This window comes from Populus nigra, chromosome 17 (assembly GCF_951802175.1).
Source record: "Populus nigra chromosome 17, ddPopNigr1.1, whole genome shotgun sequence".
Classification (NCBI taxonomy): Eukaryota; Viridiplantae; Streptophyta; class Magnoliopsida; order Malpighiales; family Salicaceae; genus Populus; species Populus nigra.
In genome coordinates this window covers 2,510,936-2,529,009 of record NC_084868.1, presented here as the reverse complement: position 1 = coordinate 2,529,009, position 18,074 = coordinate 2,510,936, and the positions used below count along the sequence as shown (strand labels likewise).

General features: G+C 30.5%; 1 protein-coding gene across 1 annotated transcript; it reads right to left on the bottom strand.

Annotated features, from left to right (window-relative positions):
* Window positions 1-82: 82 nt before the first annotated feature.
* LOC133677307 (LIMR family protein At5g01460) lies at window positions 83-5,176 on the bottom strand. Its single transcript, XM_062099254.1, has 14 exons — window positions 4,464-5,176; window positions 4,259-4,344; window positions 3,787-3,902; window positions 3,509-3,619; window positions 3,099-3,197; window positions 2,865-2,987; window positions 2,344-2,406; window positions 2,187-2,251; window positions 1,769-1,878; window positions 1,561-1,675; window positions 1,374-1,439; window positions 905-1,015; window positions 741-807; window positions 83-626 (listed from the first exon to the last, which is right to left on the bottom strand). Exons 1-14 carry the CDS (start codon window positions 4,811-4,813, stop codon window positions 579-581), a joined length of 1,530 nt encoding a protein of 509 aa, XP_061955238.1. The 5' UTR covers window positions 4,814-5,176; the 3' UTR covers window positions 83-578.
* Between the last annotated feature and the right edge of the window lie 12,898 nt (window positions 5,177-18,074).

The window sequence follows — 18,074 nt, the reverse complement described above, 5'->3', positions numbered from 1 at the left end:
CTCATAAGAACAGCAAACTTTACTGCTGATATGGTTAGCTAGTCTAATAAAACAGGATGGAGAAAAACTAGATGTCAGTGTGTTGACATGCCAAAACCAGAAACTGGCAGAAAGGTATATAATGCAGTAATGCACGCAGAAGTATCAACATTGATCAACTTCTAAGATCATCTGTTGTCAACGGTTATATTACATCTTCAGAAGTTGTACAAACCCACATAGGACACTGCTGAAGATACACATGCTTCTTGTCAATGGTTATATTACATCTTCGGAAGTTGTACAAACCCACCTATTACAGAGTGCGGAAGCAAGCGTATAGCACTAACCACATAAAGAATAATACATACAAAAGAGAAACAACAAGCAGAAAGAGTAGCAGCACTCACCGACATGCCATGCCACTATCACTAGCAACCGCAAATAGATCAAATGATATCTGCACACTTTTCAACACCTTTCGACGTTTACAAAACTGCGCCACAGACATCTGAATATGAAACAAACTCCAGAGTAGATGATACAACTGAATTCCGAACCCTCCAGGCAGGTGTGTGAACTTCTGGTAAAAAACATGCTTACGAGGAAAGTTGGAACCTGCCGCTAGGCTTCTTTCTTCTCCATCCCTGTCGAGATAAAAAAATTAAAAAGCAACATTTAGATTTGTGTAATCAATAAGATTGATAACCATAACCAGATTAAAGTAGTAATGACAACAAGTCATGGTGGAAGCTACTTACAAAGGCGGCATAATACACAAAAGTCAAACCCGCTAGAACAACAAATGCAATTTGGAACACATTATACCTGTAATACAATCACCAAAATGTCCACCGTATCAATAGAGTGGGCAGGCCCATACAGAATAAAACAACAGACAAACAATATTTATGTTATAACTCACTTGTACAAATATTTAATTCCACGAAGTGACTGCAATGTGTGGCCAAAAATTTCTTGAGCTGCTGTTGCTTGTGCATAGTAGCCAAATGCAGTGGCACAGAACTGAATCACACTGTAAACGCGAAAACCAATACGTTTTTCAATAATGTTCAGACATTATGTATTCTATCACTAAATAACTGCCTTCCATTTTTTAAAAAACAGAATAAAAGTTGCACCATAGGATGGAGGAAATGGGAGGTGAAGGGCATGCTTGCATTTTGAAGTTCATTACTGCAAATATTTAAAAGACAGGGAGTACATAGGTTCATAACATAATTATCTAATATATTCTCCAAGCCTCTAAATATCAACTCAGATAATAAAATCATGACCATGTGCTAATTATAACCATATCACACATTAGCTTTTAGGAGCACAACCTGGAGAATACATAGAAAACAAGATGTTCAGGGATCAAAGAAGCCAACCTAATTGAGCATAGGAGAATGAGTCCCACATTGAAAAGGAAGGAGTTCATTAGAGTGGCTCCCCACCTGTAACACAAGACCATTCAATTGACAAGCTATCAAAAACTTCTGAAATTACAGATCATCATATAGATGATAAAGATTTAAAAAAGAAAGAAAACAGGGCTTCCTCCACGGGATTTATTACTTCATGGGATGAATTGTAATGAAAACCAATCTCAGGCCCAGCATCATTGCCCCAGCTATGACTGCAAGCAGAAGATAGAAGCAGAAGAAAGCAAATGCAACAGTACCAAGAAGACCTGGCAGAGTGGCAGAAAACATATTCAAATGTAAGATTACCAAGTAAAACGAGCAAAGAGCTAACAAAGAGACAAAAGAGTACAAAAAATTACCCCATATGTCATCCAACTTGATGAAGACCTCATTTAGAAAAGGAGAAAGAGGCGGGTCAATCAACAGATATATTATAATATGAGCAACCCAAGCCACTGAAACAATCAACCTAATCAAACAAGCAAAAGAGGTCAACAAAACCTGGTCAAAAACATCATAGAAAATCTCTCGTAATTTGTTCTTATTCTTCAACTTTCCCATGATAACATTTTCCTGTTTTATACCAACAGAATCATATCTATGCTTCGAAAAGAGGCTCTCTACTCCTCAGCTCTCTAGGATGTCGGTCACTATATGGTACTTATAGGAACTACAACTGTGTCCAATAGAATGCATGGAATGGAAAACAGAGAAATTCTAAAAATAATAGAAGACATGCAAAAAGCTCTTTGTAGTCACACAAGTGGCTGCACTTACCCTAAGATTCCCAACACAAGTTTTGCCAAGTAGCCAAGAACAGTCAAAGCCCAGGATGTCTCAGCCTGGAGATGACAGAGAACACTAATGGTAAAATTGTGTGAGAGACAAAGCATAATTCTACTTCAAAGTTAGTCAGGGAGCCCGAAATTATCACCTTCTCCCCTTGAGGATACACCTCTTCTAGCAGCTTTACATCTTCTTCCAGCTGAAGCAACTCCTGAAGTTTAAACATGCATGAAATAAGTCCAATGACCACAACAAGGATCCAAGGCAATTGACCAAACCATCAAATTGTTCATAACAGCTATTAGTCATATAATCAACCAACTTATATTAAAATATTCAACTTGCACGTGTTCCAAAGGATTGAGAAGTTTCAGGACATTTTAGCAGTCAAACTAAATTATAGACCAGAAACAAAAACAAATACTTGATTTACCACATCTTTTAATTCAAAAAAATACAAACAGAATCAACTAAGAAGTTTTGTCCAAAAGCTGGTATTCTCAAAGCTAGAATAAAAAAACCACATACTTCTGAGAAAATAACAACACAAGTTCAAACCCTGCCTGCTTAACAGTATGCTTAGCATGCATTGAGCCCACTGTGCAACTATGAGAGAGAGAGAGAGACTGAGACTAGTTAAAAGCATGCAGTCCAGGGCTTCTGAATTACCTTTTCTACTGCCTTAACATTTTTACGCCATTTTCTACCCTTGTTGCCACTTCTTTCCTCCTGATGGAGTACATCAGCTGCTTTTTTGAGTTCTCTTGCTTTTTTACCAAGCTCAGTTGCCTCCTGCAAGATATTGACAACTATCCATAAGCATCAGAGAATATATGCACCTTCCCTTAACTATTTAAGGTATGCAGTAGCACATAGCTACTTGGCAGGCAAGGAAGAACCAACCTTAATATACTGTGAGCGAGTGATAACTGCCTTTGGACGCCGGATGAAAGAAAAGATAAGTCCCAATGGCAAACAAGCAATCCCAACACCACCAAAAATCTGAGAAAATAAGAGAATATTATACAGCATATTCTTGCATAAAGACAAGGCTGAAAGGAATTCACACAAAGGATTTTTTATAACAACGGAACATGGACTTCGGAGACTTCTATGTATTATGCATCCACCTATTTTCCTCATGGAACCTTTACCTATATTTCTCCCAAAGATACCAACTCTTTTCAAACCATTGATCCATGACGAAAAAATAAATTGGAACTACAGAACTCTCAGAATTTGATTCCATACTTCGGTAAAGAAAAGAATTTTCAATAGAATCAGAAGCAAAAAGTTTGTACGAATGACCATACCGCAAAGAGAACGGATCCAACAATTGTAGCTAGAGCAACCACATATTCTGGAAATGTGGCGCGCATTGTCCATGTTTTCTCTGAGGAAGCATTTGCAAGATATGCAGAGCACTGAAAACAGTAAATAAAAAAATGAGAGAGAAAAATGGAAACATAACAAGCAAAAGAATAAGTTTCAAAGTTCCTAACTTGCACTATTAAACTGCAATATGAGAAGTGAATACAGGAATAATAATATGCTTTAGCGACATGGGTAATCAACATTACAGAAACATAACCTCGCGTGCACTACTTCCAATACATGGTTGATTTCTAGAGAACTCCCACGTACTCGGAAAAGTAGTTGTGGTTGAAGAGAGATGCCTAACAGTGAAGTCAACCTTTCCAACAAGCCCTAATATAACCACAAAAGGCATAAAATCAATAGCATGGACATCACATCTAAATCCATCTAATCATGCAATACACAGAAATTTACACTCAACAACTAAGCATGCACAAACATTCCAAAATTGCCAGAAAAATCTCATTTAGCCCATATAAATCATCATTTACTAGCTAATCAGTCTTAAAAGGCAATGCAACAAGCATTTGTAACTGCATCGCATAAACTGGTGAACTCCAAACAAATACCACATGTACCATTCTCTAGCTTAACATTTAAACACAAATCAATCCAGCCATCCCGCAACATACATTTCCATTTTCTTAAATAAAAATAAAACTACTAAGCATTTAAAAAACTAATACCATATAAAATGCCGAGAACAAGACCACACACAATTGCCGTCGTTATAACCCACAATAAAGCACTTTTAATCCTTTTAGCAACACTCCTGCAATCCAAAACAAAAAAAAATACGGACACAATAAAAATAAAATTCAATTAATAGTTAAATAACAAAATAAAATAAAATGAAAAATTGAAATGAAAAACCCTAATTAAAACACCTACTTGTCCTGATCGCCTTCGTAGTAAAACATCGCGAATGGAATGATGAAAAAAACAAGCACAGCATCAACAATGTATACAGCAATCCACAGATCCTTCATTGGCAAGGTAAGATTACACGCGCCATTATAAATCGCATGACGACACGCTTGCCGGTTCGCTACGTCAGCCGGTAACATCAAAATCGAGATAGCGGCAACGAAGAGGCCCAAAACGACGACGAATTTGGGGAAATAAGCTTGATTCTTGTCGTCAGGATGCTGGTAATTGACTAGAAGGTAGATATTGAACAAGAAAACGATTATGCATACTACAATAGCTACGATTACTAGTGCTAAATTGAAATCTCCCATTTTTTAACGCTCTCCCGACTTGAAATCGAGGAAGTTAGGGTTTCGTGATTTTCGGGAAATTTTTTTTGAAAGTTTTTCAGATCTAGTTAGAAAGAAGGAGGTTTCTTTTTGGGGGTTTGACCCCGGCGAGGTGGATTGTGAATGGCGTGAGAGGGCAAAATGACGGTTTTGTCCTGTGAGAAAGGGGTTAATGGCGGAGGGAGATGGGGTGTGTTAAGGTGGGTTTGGGGTTTTGCGACTTTTCCTAGTCTTGAACAGGCTGTCGAAACAAAGGGAGCTTTTTTATTTCGAATTCTTTTTTATGCTTTTGACAGATGGATTTGTCCAAGGTTCCGGTTTGTTTGGGAGCTCCGCTGCGATGGAAGCGAGCTGACATATAACGAAACCGTATTTGGAATTTGACGTTGAATCGCTTACCAGATAAGTAACCCTGCGTTATGAATTTTTTTTTAATGTAAAAAAATTATTTATATAAAAAACAATTAATCTAAGTTTATCCAGTCAGCTCATAAATAAATTTTTAAAAACATATTCTTTAAAAGAACTAAAAATTATAATTTTTTATCATTCAGCTTGTGTAAAAACCAAACAAAATTTATAACTTAGTTGTGGGATTAGGATAAACCCGTGTAAATCAAAGTAAATAAAATCATAAAATTCAATTCTTAAACTAATCTAATATTAAAAAGTAAACTAATAAAAAAACAATAAAAAAAAGTTCGAGTTAACATTGGTAAACCTTATGAATCTATGATCTAAGACATGATATCAGAATAACTTCGTGGAAAGAAAAGTTAAAAAAAAAACAAATATCAATTCTCAATGAACTTAATGATAAGGGATGAAATTAAAAAAATATATTTAAAATTGACTGAAACCAACCTGGTTTAACCTTTAGAACATGTGACAAATTATGAAGCTGAAGTACAGCACAAAAGGAAAATCTAAAAAAACATAATGTCAAATTTCCAACTAGCTAAAATAATTAGAGATAAAATTGTAAAAACAAATTTAAAAAAAGATCAAAAGAAAAAAAAAGTGTGTGTGTGTGTGTAAATGAAGATCAAATTTAACATAAAAAAATAAAATAAAATAAAACCATAAGGGATGACAATGAAAAACAATTTCAATTAAGAAAAAAAATAAAAATATCAATAAAAAAATGAAAACCAAATTTGATATAAAAATTAAATGTAAAGGAATGAAATTAAAAAAAATTAATAAATGATTCAAGATTAAATACATTGCAATTAAAATAATGAGGACCTCATTTGACTTAACAAATGAATACTCAGATTTCTTTGTTTTTTTTTTATTTTGCAATGGCCAGCATATTTTTCTAGGAAGAAAAGGAGGTAAGAAGGAGGGGAAAAAAACGTGTGACTGAAGTTCAACTGTCGATCTTTTGGTGGCACACGCCTCACCACCATGATAAGAGTGATGAGGCGCCTCGAACGCTGCTCTAGAAGGCAGTGTTCAGAGTTTTTTTCACACCGCATATACCATCCAAAAAAAGTGAGAGATGTTCACTTGTTGGTGCGTCTTTTCATTCAAAAGTCTCAATTACCCCTTAATCCCACATGAGAATAGCAAAAAACCATAACAAAATGACAAAAGTGTCATTGCATTGAAAGCCAAGAGAGTTTAATTTCGAGGGACATTTAAGAAATTGCATTGTGTCAAAAACAAAAAACAAAAAACAAAAAGCCTAATGATGTAAGCAAAATGTTTTTTCTTTTAAGAGTAATTTAGTAGTTATATTATGCAACAAAGATGTAAAAAGACTAATTAACTATGTTCATTCTTATAATGATTAATGATTTTTATGGAAAAGATCTTCTTACTCCTAAGACCAAGTTAAATGAATTTTCCCTCTAAAAGCAAAATACTAATTTTATTGTGCGAATTCATAACATAGTGTAAGTGTGTGCATAGTGAAATTATGAGCGCTCTTAGTTTATTTTTTAATTATATTTTCTTTCAAGTTTTTTCAAATTTTTTAATTAGTTTTGACAAATGTTTTAGAAGGTAATAATTTATAAATTGATGTAAGTTTTTTATGGAACTTCGTAACATTTGATTCACATTGCTTTTATATTTTTATGAGACAAATTATAAATCGGATAAAATTTTTATTTTATAAATCATGTAGCAAAAGTTATGGATTGAATTTTTTATACATTAATTTATAAGTTATTTCTAATTTTTTATAGAAATATATATTTAAGTGATGCAAATAAGCAATTAACTTTTGGATCAAAATGTTTTTTACGGACAAAAATAGACACTTTAATAACTATGCATGTATATTATTAATTTAGCAAAACATAGTGGAAAAGAGGCTTGAAGCATTTTGTCAAACAAATTTCTAAGTGGTTTTTTATTTAGAGTGATGTCATATCTTGACAAAATTTCATAAGGATAAGTTTTTAAAATACACGTGAGTTATTAAATAAAAATAATTCACTATCACCACTCATATTAATATCACTATCCAATATATAGATCACAATTTTATAAAAAAAAAATTATTGATTTTATTGGTGTTTAAGCTATATTTCTATGGATATATAAATCACCGACGAATTTTTTTATGGGAAATTTGTGATTGTCAAGTTTCTCATCAGAGATTTCAAGTTCGTCTATAATTCATTCGGTAAAGTTATTTATTGACAAAAACACCGATGAAATATTCACACAAAAAAGATTTGCAAACCATTATTCTATTGGCCAATATGTCTGTAAATATTATCGACGAATCACTGACGAGCTACCTATTGGTAACTGGTCATGTATCACTAACAAATTCCCTAACATAATAACCGACATACAAATTATGTCAATGAATTCATTGAGCTATATCAAAATAGTTCATAACTCTCTATAATTCTCCAAGAAAAATTAGCTTGTATTACCAATGGAATCATTGATAAAAATTTTATGTACATCAATATTACAGTAATTGTTTTTTAATACATACTTATTTGGATCAAACAATTTTATATTAAATAATTAAATTAAATTAAAGAACACATTTTATATTATTAATTTAATTGTTAAATCAATTACAAATATCTTAATACATTAGAAAGAAGCTAGAGTTACGGATGGAGGTGAAGTTGAGGAGGGAGGAAAATCTCCTAGAGGTTCATAAATTAGAGGATAATAAGTTGACAAGTATGTCATCATCTGCTCTCATTACTTCCTACTTCATTATTCATACTGCGCTTCTAGTTCGACCCTCGGATTTGCCTTCACCATAATAATTTGTTCTTGAACCAACTCCAGAATGGTTCGTGATTGCTACATCATGTTGAAGTGTAGGTTGCCTACGATTAAAACACAACAATCTGCCCTTATATCTTGAGTCATAGTCATAAAGATATTGTAAACCTGATTCATATTGAGTCCACTGGTCACTTTAACATCCAATCACAACTTCAAATCGTATTCTGGATGGATTGAAGGTTTCGCTTTATGTGTTGAGCATGCTAGTGTTATATGTTTCATACATTAAGAAAAAACCAAGTTAAAGATGTGGATCAAAAATATTAGTCTAAAAAAATATTCAAAAGGTTTCAAAGTTTACTTATAACAAGCACCTCGATTGGGTTGTCCATGAACTACTGCACCCTTTTATATCTATCCTTCTTTTGTATATGTGTTTCCATATATAACTCCATTAGAGTTGGTTCACGCCTAAGCTATGTAGCTTGAAAAATAAATCATTAGTTAAATATTGTCACAAATAATCACTAACATTTGAAGAAAAAATACTTAAAAATAAAATATGGTCTTACTAGACATTTTGCATAGTTAATAAAATGACGTGATCCGTCAATATACTTGTTAATGGAATCATGTGTCTCCTTGTTTATGTTCTTGGACCCACTTCGTTATCGCCTTCTAAAATCATCTGATGTCAACAACTCTAGATATCTCTCTCAATTACTTTTAGTGATGTGGGGAGGTCTAAAATTCTTTCACATCTTAAAATCATCCGACTCGACTTTGCTCTTAACATATGTGTGTGCTTCATACCAAATATCGCATAACCTGGTTCAGAAATTAATTAAACAAAAAAATATAATGAAAAAAATTATAATCTTACAAAAAATATATTTTTAACACGTTACAACTTGTCTAATTGCGTTGTGGTTTTCTCATACATTATACATCGCCACCTTAGAGTTTCCCTTATCCTACCAAATTTTTTTCTTATAATCATTTTTGTAAAATAATGAATTTCTAAATTTATAAAATATGTATATTAAATAAAAGTATTGATTATTTATCTATTAACTGTAATCTTCTCTCACCAAGCCTCAACCATAGGCATCCATTCAGGATGATCTCTATGTTGGCTTTATTGAAACAAAGACACTTCCATTAACACTTTTCATTATTGATGTTATCGTGAAGGTAGCTTCCATACTTTTGAACCTAGAAAAATCAATTAATAAACGAAAAAAATATATGAACACTTAATCAATTCATTAATGTTATCTTCGAGAAAAACTTTTCTAAAATGATGTGATCGAGCTTTCATTCTGCTATAAGCTTGTCAGATAAAGGATCTCTAGCAAACAAAACGCTAGATCTGTGACTCGTATTCAACGAGCTTGCATCAGTAGCAGGTGCAACAAGTGTCTCTTCATGATCGATACCAGGCTTAACAACACTACTGTTTGAAAAAGCTAAAGCGCTCATTCTCAACACTAAACTTTTTCTTGCCATCTAAATAATATAAGTGAAACCGGAAAAAACAAGAAAATAAATAATGAAACATATTCAATTCAATTCTCAATTTATGGTTTATAGGTGCTTATATTAGTGAATTTATCTATTTTTAACAAAATTTTGACAACACCTCTCTTATACAATACTTTCCTTAATTATTATTTTTTAAATCAGAAAACCATATTCCCAAACCAAATCATCATCCACAAGCATAAGTATCATTATTTCTATAAAACCCACTTCAAAATCATAAATAATTAGAATGACAACATAAAAACTAGTCATCCATGATCTAATAAACATGGATATAGCACTTAAAACAAGCATTCTAATTTAAACAAACAAGAAAAAAACAATGAATCTAAGAAGGAAACATCAAACCATCAACATTGAACCATAAATGATGGGGGAGAGAGAGGGTCATTGTTGTTGGGATGGAGAAAGAGGGGAGAGAGGAGAGGAAATGGAAATTTTAAGGTAAATGGGGGCAAAATGAGGGATTGTCTGACATATCTGAGTTTTAATTCACCTACAAAAATTTTCAATGGAAAATCCATTGGTGATTTAATACATCATTGAATTATTGATTAACTCATCGATGAAAATTTTTAAATTTATTAGCAGGTTCATCAGTAATTTCAATAATTTCTATTTTTTTTAACCCCCTAAATTTACCAACTCATTTTCATCCATTGATAATTTCATAGGTCAGTCTCAATTTCATGAATTTCTTCCACAACTCTTTGTAATACTTTGACCATTTTACATTTGTTAGTGTGAGTCCATTAGTTATTACAATTATGGTAATTACCAATAAAATCATGGATAATTATTTTATGATTTTTAATTATTTTAAAATCCCATCGATGATTTCATTGAAAATTTAAATAATTTCTTTATATATATATATATATATATATATATATATATATATATATATATATATATTTGTTATAATCCCCTAACCAACCTAACTATACAACAACAATCACATTTAACAACTCATTAAAACCACAACTACAACAACAAAATGTTTGATGAATGTAAAAAAAAACATAATGTTTTAAATCAATTACACAATGATGTCTTACATATAAAATCAATTCAAATCCTTTTTAATCTAAATCATTATCATTTTCATCATCTTCATTTCTATCACCATCATCTTTTTTGTTATATTAAAGTTGGGCGATCTATTCAGCTTCATCAACTTTTGTATGTCAAGTAGTATTTAATATATCATTTAACTCGTTAATATCAACATGAACATAAGTATTTTTAGCGACATAAAAATTTAAATTTTCTTCTATATGCAAGAAAATCATTTATAGTTCACAACAAAGTTGTTTTCATTTGAAAATTCTATTTTTTGAGACATCATACATCAAAGCCCTGAATGACTATAATTTATTTAATTCATCAATCAACAATTAAGGACAAACATCTATATTCCTATCTGAACTGTAAGGATTGGGTATGACTGTAGATAAGAACATGAATTTCAACCTCATAAATATCCTCGAAGGCAAGTTATAAATTTTTGATATGACTAACCTATAAGAATATGGTACAACAAAGGACCTACATGGATTAAACCTATTAGTACATAAACTAAGATGTATGTTTTGTGGTTCCATTGAAAACTAATGATGCATTCTATTAAACTAGTTTTAAGCTTCATTATTGAAAGAGAGTATAATGACTCCTCCATCGCATCATATTAATGATGTCATGTCATGTGCTTGATTATCTTCGAAGACATAAATAACCTTACAGTCTAAGAATGAATAGGAAGTATCTCAAATTTTTATGCGACAAGTGTTTTTCCTTTACCAGTATTGGGTTTATACCGAGCATGCCTACAAGGTTTACATTCGGTTAAATTTGCATCTTCACCGTAGTAAAAACATGAAAAAGGTTGGGCACATATCAATTTTTTTAGTATTCTAGGCCAAGGGGTTTCATCATGGATTTTATACCATGAAAGTTTTTGTTCAGCCTATTTCCTTCTAGTAAAATGCTTTTTTGCCCATTCGATGATGTTATTATAACAAACCTTACTAAACTCATAATCTAACTTGATGGTGAATACTCATGCAATGACCAATAATTTACTGTGATTTGTGCACTCATCCCATAATGGTATGTCACTACTTGACATAGTGACTTTAAAAAAAACGATATTTGACATTTTATTCTTAAAGCAAAAATATCTTGTTTAAAAAGTCGCACCTAGTATTATGGTCACTAGGAACCGTAACTGGCCAATATAGATTATATGATACGAGACTAGTTACGCAAAAAAAAGAAGATATTATCACCCTTAAAACGTCTCACCTAAGATAGGTTGTATTGCTGATTTTGTCTTAAAATTGCTAAGGATTTGTTGTGCTATGCCATCAATGGTCTAGTTATAATAGTCCTAACTCTGACTTCAGTAAATATTTTATCTAAAAATACTTCAAATTCTGGCATTGGTAAGTATTGCATGAAAAAATGTATGATATTCATGACTTTAGCATCAATGAATGTTAGGCTAATATGTTTTTTTTTCTAATTCTAGTGCTAATATTCATAACTCTAGTATTAATGAATATTAAAAGTATTCCTAGTTATTGCATTGATGAATACAAATATTCCCAATTCTAGCGTTAGTGAACATTACAGATGATATTTTCAATTTTGATGTTGATTGATATCAATAAAAAAGTGCTAATCCTGACTTTAATATTAGTGAATAAAACTTTCTTTTATTAAAAAATTATTTTTTCTTGAAAATTCAATAGTTGTGTTATTATTTGTAATGTTTAAGGCAATGACCCGCTATGAGTCCATTTGCTCCAAATGTTAGTAACAAAAATTTTTTTGTTTTAGAAAGATAAGGTTGATAAGACGATTAGATGATACTTAGTCAGATGATTATACAAGGAAGGAGATAGGTTTATAGAAAAGAAAGAATGGAAAAGAATGATAAATAAAGTAACAAGGTAAGGAAATTTTTGATTGGATCAGGAATCTATTTTTGAATTTGGTATGAATAAATGATCTTTCTATATTGTTTTATTATTTTGAAAATTTGGGTATGTTAGCCCAATGGATTTTCTTTTAATTTAGACCAAGTCTCAAAAGACTTAATAAACTTGTTATTAAATCCAAATATGCATGTAAAATATTTTTTCACTCAATGCATGTTAACAGCGGCTCCCCCTCTCCCAAGTTGCCTCCATTCGGTTTTATAGGACAATATGGGATCATATCTAAGAAATTCAACCCCTCTATCTGATCTTTTTTATCTCTTTTTTAAAGAGGTAATGAAACCATTTAAATGTAGATAACAACTTAATCCTATTCTGTATTTGGTGAAAAGAGGACACCAACAATCTTGTCATTTTTGGATTGTGAAAGTTAGGTTTTTGTTGTGTAAATGGAGCATCGTAGAGGAGAAAGAAATGGCATACATCTTGTGAGACTTGAATGAGGTAACCTAGTATGATGTGGGGAAGATTTGGTGCATTTAGGGGGGAAAGTTGAGTCGAACCATGGTTAGGAAAATTTAGGGAAGACAAGAAACCTTTGGTTGCACTAATTAAACCAATCCAAAGTTTAATTAAGTCCCTAAACTTATTAATTTTTCTAATTTTATCTAAATTGACTTTCAAACTACATTTTTCTTTTATTTTAGCCCGTGATTAAGTCAATAAAGCCCTTCCAAATTTCAATTAGGTCCCTGACTTCTCTAATGTTTGTAACTTTTCCCCTTTCTTCAACTTTCTTCTTAATTAATCCTTTATTTGTCAAAATCTGACAACCAAACCTTGCAATCTTGTCCATGTTGGTCCTCAAACCTTTAATTTATATAGTCTTAACTAGATTTTTAGTCTATTTTTCTAAAATTTCCTCAACAATGCTCCCTATTATCTATCCACGTAATATTTTAACCTGTTGTGAATTAAATGCATGCCTGATTATGATCTGAAATATTATTTTTTATTACTTTTTTTTGTTTTTTTTAAGAAAATATTTTCTACATGAAAAATGAAAAACTTTAGGGGAACCTAAAATTAGGTTATGATAGGTTAATCGAAATCTTTTAAAAGTTGAAAAAACATAATTGCATCTATATTTGGTACGTTGAATCTTCACCTAAGTTATCATGATTCATTCTCATTGCATCAATCACCATATTTCTACAATGATTATTATTATCATCTACAATTCTATATATGTTACTAGAACTAGATGTTGAGCCAACAATCATTTCTAATATGGTCTCATAATGAATATAGGGTTTTCCATGTGTAAGCCAACACAAATATTTATCTACGAATCCTTTTTTTAAAAGATGCATCATAACAACATCTGATAGATGGAACTTTTTGTTTTTACACTTCACACATGATCATCTTATTCCACCTCCACTAATATTTTTTGGATTTGAAAGTATGCAAATAATAAAACCTTTAACCCCTTTACAATAATCTTCTTTATATAACCCTTGAGGTAAATCTCGATATATAAAAAAACAATCATCCATTACATATAAAACATATATAGATTATTCATGACAACATTTATTAATAATATAATCATTAATTCAAAATTTAACTTTGATAATTAAAAATGAATTCACAATCTAATAACCAATTATCATTTCTACAAAAAATCAATATTGCGTTAAAATATGAACTAAGCAAATTAAATTAACAACAAGTAATTGGTACCCAATGAATTATCTATCATTTGTTCAATTCAAACATATTTAATCTAAATTAATATCATTTAATTGTTATCAATTTCACAATTAATCAAATTTCCTAAAATTTCCAGCTTAAAAATAAAATTGACAAAATGTGATTGATACTCATTAAATAACCCATTATTTCTTCTAAAATAACACACCTAAGTTACAAAATAAAACTCAATTTTATAAAAATATAAACAAATTAATTTTTTAAAAAATCTCAAACAAACCCTAACATACAAATCATATTTTAATACAACAAAATCTCTATGAAAAGGTTGTAAAATACTTAAATATACAAGCAAACTATAAATATTACAAAAACAAATCAATAAATTAACCTAAAATATAAATAGGTAGGTTTGCTTACCTTGGTGTAGGAAATATTTAGAAAAACTTTTTTGTTTTTGTTTTTGCTTTTTTTTTAGGGGGGGGGGGTTTGTTTTCTGCAGTTAAAGAAAAAAAGGAGGAAAAAGAAAAGAGGAGATGAGACTGTTGTCGGTTATAACACTTTTAAATTTATCAGTGGGTTTTCCGATGAAAACTAGCAATGAAATATTTCTCTTGATAATTCTATCTGCAAATAATGACGTGTCATGCAATTGACAGAATCACCAATATAATATTTTTTGATTTTTTAATTATTTTTATTATATTGACAATTTTATTATATTGACATTATTCTCTCGATAATGTCTAATGTATCAGTTTTCATCACTATTGTTATTGAACATTATCAACAAAATATTTTTGATCGGTAATTCTATTACTATTAAAAAAAAATTTTAATTTTAATATGAATATTATTTAAGCAAAGCAACTAACTTTTGGATCATAATGCTCCCTACGAGAGACGAACTTTAAGAACTATGAATATTGTTAAGGCTGCAAAACAAAGTGTACATTAAACTTGAAGCATTATATAATAATAATAATAATAATAATAATAATAATAATAATAATAATAAGTAGTTGTTTAATTAGATTAATGCTATTTCTTGACAAAATTCCATCAAAAAATTTTTTACATCAAAATCAAAATAAATCTGTTGGTATGAATTTGCAACAAATTCAACCTCAAGAATATACATAAGTTATTGCATTAGAAAGGCCACTATCATCACTTTTTTCTAAAAAAATTAGGATTCAATAACTCGCAATCTATTTAAAATGAATTACAACTTAGTCCAATAGATTATTAAAATTAAATAATTAATCCTTGTAGTATCATTGTTGATCATGCTTAATTTAATATCATTTCATTCTAAAAAATGTTTCTTTCATCATCGATCTTTTATCCTATCTACTTCCTTTTTTACCTCTTTTATTTTTAAAAATTAAAATCCAAAATAATTTAAAAAGAACATGAAATGGACAACAAAAATAAAATTATAAATGAATTTAAGAACATAGGGATTAAATATATAGTTTCTAAAACCACGAGAGTTAGTTAATTATTTTTGCTAAACTATAGATAATAAGTTATAATTAACTCTTTTTATTATTTTTTTTCTATGAAATATCATTTATCTTTTAATTAATTACTAACATTTGTGTGTTTTAGTGCTCAACAATTGGAAGATAAAAAAGAGAGCATAGATGCAACAACCACTCTCTTCGCAACAGATAAAATCATAGCAGCCTTCATTAACGAGTCAAGCCTCACAGTTCAAACCTACCAGCAGCTAAAAAAAAAGTTCTCCTTTCAGTGTAGCACTTTCTATGTCAGTGTAGCACTTTCTGCATAGCAAAAATACACAGTAGCAAGAGCATCCAAAACTCAGTAGCAAGCAAGAGCATCCAAAACACAACAGACTCTCTCTTTACATCGGCAGTAGCAATTCTAGCTCAACAAATTAATCATGTCTTCTGAAAATTTTGTTCAACTAGTCACTCCTTGTTTTATTGTCACATGTTAATGAAAAACTTTCTTAAGATCTAACGAGTATTGGCAAGTCATTTTAGAAAGAATATCTAAACCATCAACTGGAACAACAATAGCGGATGCCAAGGTAAATCACAAGTTAACTTTTAAAAACTTATGATTTTACGAGTCAACATGTATCTAACATGCTAAGACTCAAAACCAGTAAAATCGGACTTAACTCATGCAAAATATGTAAAATCGGTAAACTCGGTCCGATTTTACGAGTTTACTAAATTTTTAATATGAACCAAGTCAGGTCCAAATCTGGCCTTAAAATATCTCTTGATTAGTTTTGCGAGATTGAACATATCTTTCAAACCGTATATTGGATAAAACTGAAATTTGACAAGGAAATATTAGATACATGAAAATATATTGTGGTAAATTTTCAAGTCAAATGGAGATAGGAAACATAATATTTCAGAGGGTCAAAGTTAGTAAACTAATATTGTCAAATATGTCAAAATCGTGTATTGTTTGGGACATATCTAGAGTTACCGGTGGAATTTTGCTTCGATTAAGGTTGGGATAGAAACTAGACATCTGAAACTTTTCAGCTATATATTATAGGTCCAATAATTCATCCAAACAAGAAAGAATGACATGTTTGAAATCAGGACTCAAATCTGCCAAGAATATGTAAAAATTGAAGATTCATGCTACATGGAGGAATTTCAACATGAAATTTTTTTTTATTATTCCATTTTTATTATTTATTTATTTATAAATAATTATTTTTAATTCGATTTTTTTTCTAACGCATTAGACATTGTTTAGGGGTGTATTTAATTATTAAATTTATATTAGTTAATTATTAATTTAAACTTATTAGCTTGCAACCCAAAAGGGGTCTATCAAGACTTATTGTGATGGGAACAACCAGGTTGTCATTAGATTTATGTGTGCTTTCTACTTTTTAGTGATTCCCCTGTATTGAGAAATTTTATTCTGAGACTTTTTATTTCTTCATTTCATTAATTTATTGATTCATACTATCTATCTCTCTCATTTTATTTAGATCATTTATTGATTATAATATTGTTGACTCATTTTATCAAATTTTAATGAAAATTAATTTTTTGGCTAGAATTATCAATATATAATTAATTAAAAAAATTTACTTACAATTTTACGATTCGAGTTTATGATCCGAGTTTATATTGTATTTTTCGTGTCGTGTTAAAAAGATTTTTTGAAAACCTTGACGGATGCACAAAAAACAAAGATAGAAGGGCAACGAATGAAGGATTTGAAGGCAAAAAACTATCTTTTCCAATTGGTTGAATGATCAATCTTGGAAACCATTGATTATGTCAAATAATTATCTCAACCTAATAGCTTAAGCTATTAGGTGAGGTTTCAAGATATGATTTATATTATTTTATAACACACCCCCTCAAGTGAAAGCCTTTTAAGTTTGAAACTTACACAATTCCACACTATCTTGTACATAATTTTTATCAAATAAATAGAGATGATGAGATTCGAACTTATAACCACTTGGTTATCAAGGCTTTAATGATTTATATTATTTTATAACACACCCCCTCAAGTGAAAGCTCTTTAAGTTTGAAACTTGCACAATTCAACATTATATTGTACTTAATTTTTATCAAATAAATAGGGATGGTAAGATTCGAACTTATGACCACTTGATCATTAAGACTCTAATACCATATCAAAAAAGCATTTCAACCTAATAGCTTAAGCTATTTGATGAGGTCTCAAGATATAATTTATATTATTTTCTAATAGTTTGCAAGGACACCTCTAAGGATATTTAGGATTTCATGAAAAAGTATTAAGAAACAACTAGAGCAAAGAGACAATGACTTTAAGCACTTTGAATATAA